The sequence below is a fragment of the Scomber japonicus genome, chromosome 14 (genome assembly GCF_027409825.1).
Source record: "Scomber japonicus isolate fScoJap1 chromosome 14, fScoJap1.pri, whole genome shotgun sequence".
NCBI classification, from domain to species: Eukaryota; Metazoa; Chordata; class Actinopteri; order Scombriformes; family Scombridae; genus Scomber; species Scomber japonicus.
Genome location: NC_070591.1, coordinates 11,183,664 through 11,191,287, shown reverse-complemented (window position 1 = coordinate 11,191,287; position 7,624 = coordinate 11,183,664). Strand labels below are relative to the sequence as shown.

Here is a 7,624-nt window from a genome sequence, read left to right as displayed (position 1 = left end):
ATCACAGCTGAACCAATTCATTCATCGATTAGTTGAATTATAGAAAAATAACCAATTCATTTTTTGTACAAAGTATGCATATTTGTATTCTGATTGGCAAATTCTCTGAACCCTAATCTCAACCCCATCCAATATCTTTGGGATTAATCATAACACCTACAGAGGGCTGACATCACTGACACTCTTGTGGTTGAGTGGGAGTACATTTCTGCAGCCAGCTGTTCAAATCTTTTGGAAAATCTTCTCAGAGGAGTGGCGGCTTTCAGAGCAGCATATTAATGCCTGTATTTTGGAATAAGATGTTCATTTGTCATGTAGTGTATGAGTTTGCAGCTCTTCAAGGATAACACACACACACACACACACACACACACACCGCTGATTTTAAATGAATAACTAGTGAACAAAATAGACACTGTAGCTGACTATGTATGTGGAAAAACTAATATTTGCAAAGTCTGATATTCAATAAGAGTTCAATAACAGCTAAATAATAAAATACGCTGCTGAAGAAATGTGGCCATAAACTCTGGTGTTGGTATTATTAATGAGTCATGATTTTTACTGCTCGAGATCAAATACAAACGTTTATGATCACTCCATAGATGAGTCACTTTATTTGCCACTCATAAGTTTGTGCTGACATTGCTTTTTCACTCCTGACCACGTGTACAGACCTAAATATTGTATCTCTGAGATCAACATAATTCAAACTCTGGAAGGGCGGACCCATTAAGACTTGAGTCCCTTATAATCCATCATGGTCCTTTTTCTCATGTAGCGAGAATTTTCCATTACAACAAAATCCATTTTCATCACAGTCAAACTCATGAGCCCTCCTCATTTTCTCCCAGCAGTTCCAAAAGCGCTTCCTGGTCAGAGAATTCCTGCAGCGAGGAGTTCATCTCATCCAGCAGATCCTCTCCCAGCAGGAAGCTCTTAACATCGTGCACCGTCATGCCGATGCGGTGGTCTGTTATCCGGTCCTGGGCAAAGTTGTAGGTTCGGATCTTCTCCGATCTGCCTTTGTTACCGATCTGAAAGAAGAGAAAGAAGAGGGAGATCATACTGTGTGCTTTATTTTTATTGTGCATTGTTTAATCATTTTGAGAATAACCGATGAAATGTAACATCCTAGATCCTTCAAACACATTCTTTTTGAAAGAAACTAGCACTTGTCACTATTATATTTGACTGTCTCCACCTGTACTTTACGCTGGTTGTAGCGTTTGCTGGTCTCCTCCTCCAGCTTTTTGCTGTACAGTTTGGCTCTTAGAGCTTTCATGGCTTTGTCCTTGTTCTTCATCTGGGAACGTTCCTGCTGGCACTCTGCAACGGTGCCTGAAAAACACACACAAGTACTGTTCTTATGAGGGCATCCCAGACAAATCACTAAAACCTGCTTAAACATCTGGGTACTCTGTTCCACTAGTTACAATACAGCAAAGGAACGGACTACTGTGAAGAGATGTCTGATGGTATATAGATGCCTTATGTAAATGTGAGAAACGTCCTGTACGCTGATAAGTTTCTCAATAAAAGAAATGTTGAAGAAATATTATATAATTCTACCTCAATTACAAATGGCTTGGCCTTTGAGCTTTGTTGTGTTAAATGAAACTTTTTTGCAATCAAGTACATTTATCAACAGCACTGTGGTGTCCAATGTCAGTGGATAGATTAGGTCCAGTTGCCGTATGTGCAGTACCCATGTAAAGTTTGACTGAATGAGACAGTGTGTCTGATTATTTGTGTATGATTGAGTGATTTATTTCCTTAACAAAAGTGAAATGATCTGGTTAGAAACTCTCAAAATGACATCTACTCCTTCCCTCATTAGAAAGTCAGAGTCTATGAACATTTGAAAAGTTTAACTGCTGGACTCAAGATGTCTCCTTGAGTCCATTTTCACTGTATGTGCACTGGAGACTTCAAGTTTCCACACCACACTTGTGTAAGATGCACACTGGACTATGATTGGCTCCACACTAGTTGTGATAACATAAATCATATTCGTAGGTAACACGCCTTGAACTCAGATTTTCGATGAGTACTGAGAAACTTTCCACTTTCAGCAGATAAATGTGAAAACAGCCTTCTAGTGACAAACTTTACACATACATCATTCTGCTCAGTGAAGCTCAAAAAGTTCACTGAAGTAACAATGAACAAGACACATTTTTGAGCTGAGTGGGATTTAAAGTTATAGTAAAATAGGAATATAGAATTTTTTCTCATCCTACAACTCATGTCAGTTCCCAGTTTAACAAGATGATCTTCTGTTTCTTTCAGTTTTTTACCTGTAGGCAGATGGACTATTCTGACTGCGCTGTCTGTGGTGTTGACGTGTTGACCTCCAGCTCCGCTCGCCCTCATGGTGTCGATCCTCAGGTCCTTTGGGTTTATTGTGAAGGAGATCTGACAAGAACACACACACACAAAACTGGATTAATTTGGATCCACATCAACACCACATTCATATTCATCATTTATATTAGAAAAAACACTACATTATCTTTTTTTGTAGTTTGATATAAAAAATTCTTCTTCTATGCTTTTTTTTCTGAAAGCATAATCATGACCTCATGTTGTATGAGCTAGCTGAAATCTAATCTAAAACCATTAAAACATATTTTGAACCAGTGCTTTCACTTTACTGCTCTATTTAAATAAACTAACAGGAATGTGTCAAACAAAGTACTAAATGAGATGCTCTCAACATGTTGTTGCTGTAATTATTCCTTCAGCTCTCCGCTCACCAGCTTCATACTGCCAACTGTCTCCGAAATAAGTGGTCTCATTCATAAAGCCAAGTCATCTACCTGCCAGTTAGACCCACTACCTACCCACCTGGTCAAAAGCTGCCTACCTGCCCTGTCTGCGTTAATAACTGACATCATTCATTCCTCACTGACGTCTGGTGTTGTTCCATCATCACTAAAGACTGCTGCAATAACTCCTACACTCAAGAAACCTGGCGCCGATCCAAATGACTTGAACAACTTCCGTCCCATCTCTAACTTGCCATTTCTCTCCAAAATACTTGAAAGAACGGTTGCAGCTCGGATCCACACCCATCTGTCTGACAACAACCTTTATGAACAATTTCAGTCAGGCTTCCGTCCCCTCCACAGCACCGAGACAGCCCTAGTGAAAATCACCAACGACCTCCTGATGGCATCTGACTCTGGACTTCTCTCCATTCTGGTTCTCCTCGACCTGAGTGCAGCCTTTGACACCGTTTCTCATGAAATCCTCCTGGACAGATTAGCCTCCATTGGAATCACTGACATCCCACTGGCTTGGTTCACATCATATCTCTCTGACCGCACTCAGTTTGTTCAAATCAAAAACCTGAGATCTGGCTCCTCTCCAGTCTCTAGTGGTGTTCCCCAGGGCTCTGTCCTTGGCCCCCTCCTGTTCATTATTTATCTTCTGCCTCTTGGTCACATTCTCAGGAAATTTGACATACAATTCCACTGTTACGCTGATGATACCCAACTCTATCTTTCCACTAAGCCTACTTCCACTCTGCCACCCACAGCTCTATCCGACTGCTTACTGGAAATTAAATCATGGCTCTCACTAAATTTTCTTAAACTTAACGGCGAAAAAAACTGAGGTCCTCCTCATTGGTACCAGATCAACCCTAGCAACACTCAACACTTTCTCCATGTCCATCGACAATACCACTGTTCCTCCATCCCCTCAAGTAAAGAGCCTGGGTGTCATCCTGGACAGCACACTATCGTTTGAAGCCCACATCAATAGCGTTACTCGGTCTGCATACTTCCATCTACGTAACATCAACCGTCTCCGTCCCTCACTTTCACCAACCTGCACCGCTATCCTGGTAAACACCCTGATCACATCTCGTCTGGACTACTGTAACTCTCTCCTCTTTGGTCTTCCGCGGAAATCTCTCCACAAACTCCAACTTGTACAGAACGCAGCCGCTCGTATCATAACTAGAACTCCCTTTATTGAACACATCACTCCTGCTCTGCAGCAACTTCACTGGCTCCCTATCAAATCCCGCATTGACTTTAAGATTCTACTCCTCACATTCAAGATCCTTCACAACCTGGCACCATCATACCTCTCTGAACTTATCCACATCTACACACCTTCTCGAACTCTCCGATCCTCCTCTGCTAACCAGCTCTTCGCTCCATCTGCCAACTTAACCACCATGGGGTCAAGAGCTTTCAGCCGATCAGCCCCCCGCCTATGGAACTCTCTCCCGCCTGACATTCGCACTTCAGACTCTGTCTCTACCTTTAAATCCCGCCTGAAAACACACCTATTCAGAGTGGCCTACTCTATCTCCCTTTAACTATGCAATCTTCATTCTTGTTTATTATTATATTAATGCACTTTGAAGTCACGTTCATATTTATTTTTATTTTTATTTATCTATTTTATTTATTTTCTTTCTTTATTCTTTATCTCTGCACTAAATGTCACCTGATTTATATTGTTTGATGTACTGTTTTTGTGTTATGTGTGCCTTGTAAGGTGACCTTGAGTGCTTTGAAAGGCGCCTTTAAATAAAATGCATTATTATTATTATTATGTTATAAATTCTGTAGTTGTTAAAATGTTTAATCAAAAAAAAAGGAAACCGATAGAGATGAATACAGTGATGAATACAGTGTGTGCCTCATTGTTCATCTCTTCCATCCTGTGAAGGCTTACCTCTGTTGGTTGGGGCAGTACAGCCACAGTCATGGTGCTGGTGTGCATGCGGCCCTGTTTTTCAGTCTTGGGGACCCTCTGGACACGATGCACTCCGCCCTCAAACTTCATCGTCTTGTAACTCTGAGGGCCGCTGATGCTGGCCGAGGCGTGACGCAGACCACCTGATTACAGGTGAGCAGAAAGTACCAAGATTATGAATTATTCTGTCATTTATGAGACGGGTTACTCTGAGTTACTCTGTTCTGTATTTCCAAATTAATATGAGATTGATATGTGCAACAAAATAAATTTCATAATGCATTTCCTCATTTCATTTCCTCAAATCTCATTTATGTAAGGCTGCAACAAACAATGACTTATGCCATCAATTCATCTGCTGATTATTGTCTCATTCAATCAGTTACTTGTTGCAGGCATGCTGCATACTGTCTGTGCTCCCCCTGAGGTTGTTGTCAGTTATTACACTATAAACTATCAATCTGTCTATCTCTGTGTGTGTCTGTGTGTGTGTGTTTGTCCACTGACCTAACTCGCTGGTCATGTGCTCCAAGATGTCAAAGGACCAGCCGTGGTGCTGAGCGAAGCCATGATACATGTCAAACAACTTCATAGGAAACAAGATGGTATGAGGTAAATACACAGAAACAACTTCAGTTTATAAAATGTGTTTCTTTTTAAGCCGATAGATTAATTGATAAATTGTTTAGCCTAAAAAATGTAAGCAAATGATGAAAAATGTCTAAGATGATGTCTTGTTTTGTCCCAAGATATTCAGTTCACTATCATAGAAACCAGCAAATATTGAAATTTGAGAAGCTTGACATTTTCTGATTAATCAATTGGCACTTCATTTAACAGCTGACAACTAATCGATTAATCAACTAATTATTGCAGCTCTAGTGTTTTTGTTTTATCATGCGCCCTCTCTAATGATGTAAAATCTTTCTGTGAGTCACCTGGTCAAATATTGTTCTTACACAGTCCATAATCAGCATGGGTTAATTCATTTTTACAAACAAGTACTTTCAGACCTCAGCAGTGAACAGCATGGCCTCCTGACCCCCAACACCGGCTGTGACCTCCAGCACGACGTCACTCAGATCTGCCTCGTCCTCCTCAGGGATCAACAGCTCCAGGATCTAGTTTTAAAAAAGGCTTGATGGTTTTCGTCCCAGTTGAAATGTGGCATTTATAAAACTTTCTTTTACACTGATATGTTATATTTTTACTTTCTGTCTCAGGTCCTGGATATCTTGCACACAGCCTTCCCTCTCCAGCTCAGCCAATTCTCGCAGACCTGGATCTTCATCTACGAGAAGCCACATAAAAATACACATTCAGTCACATTATTTAAATATAACCTACTAATTTCTTGTCTTTGTATAGAAGCAGGACAGTCTCACCTTTCAGGAGCGTCTCAGTCTCAGCTATTTCTTTCTGTTTGGTGTCCAACTCCTTGATGCTCTGGATGAGTGGAGCCAGCTGAGACACTTTGGTCCTCTTGGCCCTCATCTCCTCCTCACTGCACCCCTGCTCCTCCTCCGTCCCGGTGCTGTTGACAATGTTCAAACATTCACTATACTCTGTCTCCATCTTCTTCAGGTAGTCTTGCAGGGACCTCTTGACAAACAGTTCATCCAGCGACAGTAACTTGGCCACCATCAGTCGTGAACCAGTGTGAAGAGTCCTCGTTGTTCCCCAACAGCGGCTATTTAAGAGTTTATGAACCCTAACAGGCCCAATGATGAAATTTGGTGAACGTGGAGGCATCAACATACTAAAGACACACTCCTTTCCTCTAGGAAGGAGGTTTATGGCTCTTCTGTAAGCCATTGTATAAAAATATTTGGTTTCAAGATTCACTGTAAAGCAGCAGAAACTGATCCTGACATGATCTGGCTCTGTTTTCTATTGAGGAATGAATCTTTTACCAAACTTTAGGTAATTTTATTTATTCTTACATCTAAATAAAGCATATTCCCCCATAACTGCTACAAAAACGATATTCTTCATCTAAAACAGGCTGACTTTAATTCGGCATATATGTTGTACATGAAGCAATCCTATAATTTAATGAAGTTTCACATTTTGTTAAACCACATTAACTTCCTCCCATAACCCAAACCTAAAGCTGAATTTAAAGGCGTGTGTTGTTACTATCACAGGCTGGATTTCAACCTACAAAAAACATAACTAGACACATTTAAAGGAAGTGAACAACTCACTGAGGATTTCTACCCAACATTCAGCTAAATATATGATCTTGAAATCAAATTACAAACGCTCAAATGGCTCCGTTAGTTTCTTACTGCTATCGGAAACACTGTTGTCCTAGTTAACATTTACTTTTCTGTCATAATGTGTCTAAAACCGTGACAGTCAATGATTATGAAGGTTTGTTATAAAAAATATTGCTCATTCACCACTCTGCTGAAGGGCGCAGACATTAAATGTGACACGCATGCGCAATGGACTTCTTTTTTTCTGCAGCGAGTGAATGCATTACCGCCACCTATAGGTGTGGAGGGTAAAATAAAATATTCCTTTATCAGTCCCACACTTGGGGAATTTGCATTGTTACAGCAGCAGTGGACAGCAAAATAGAATATAAAAGCAGCAACAAGAAAATAATAATAAATACTAAGCATAAAAACAATAAGAATAGTAGATAGTAAAAATATGTAATAAAGATAATCGTGACATTATTTACAAGAGTAATATCTGTATTGAGTGGTAATATACCAGAGGTGATATGCTTATTGCACAGATTAAAGTCAAATTAATATATATGTCTACTATATGAATATTGCATACAATTGAAATTATTATTATTGTCCATATACATGAAATACCAATATTGAGTCAGTATTTGACAGTAAAGTGTATAGTAGTGGTAGTATAGGTTTACTGGGAGCAGTGCTAA

The 7,624-nt window shown here is 40.0% G+C and overlaps 1 protein-coding gene across 1 annotated transcript; it reads right to left on the bottom strand.

Annotated features, from left to right (window-relative positions):
- Positions 1 to 528: 528 nt before the first annotated feature.
- On the bottom strand, positions 529 to 6,953 carry mtrf1l (mitochondrial translational release factor 1-like). The gene is made up of 8 exons (XM_053333256.1): positions 6,105 to 6,953; positions 5,931 to 6,010; positions 5,733 to 5,840; positions 5,227 to 5,305; positions 4,699 to 4,862; positions 2,301 to 2,418; positions 1,205 to 1,341; positions 529 to 1,037 (listed from the first exon to the last, which is right to left on the bottom strand). The coding sequence occupies exons 1-8, from the start codon at positions 6,532 to 6,534 to the stop codon at positions 828 to 830; spliced, it is 1,326 nt and encodes a 441-aa protein (XP_053189231.1). The 5' UTR covers positions 6,535 to 6,953; the 3' UTR covers positions 529 to 827.
- Between the last annotated feature and the right edge of the window lie 671 nt (positions 6,954 to 7,624).

Coding starts and splice junctions, on each gene's coding strand:
- mtrf1l (XM_053333256.1), bottom strand. CDS start 6,534: ATGGCTTACAGAAGAGCCATAAACCTCCTTCCTAGAGGAAAGGAGTGT. Junction 5,841..5,930: donor TCCAGGACCTGAGACAGAAA/GTAAAAATATAA, acceptor TTTTAAAACTAG/ATCCTGGAGCTGTTGATCCC. Junction 2,419..4,698: donor TACTGCCCCAACCAACAGAG/GTAAGCCTTCAC, acceptor TGTTCTTGTCAG/ATCTCCTTCACAATAAACCC.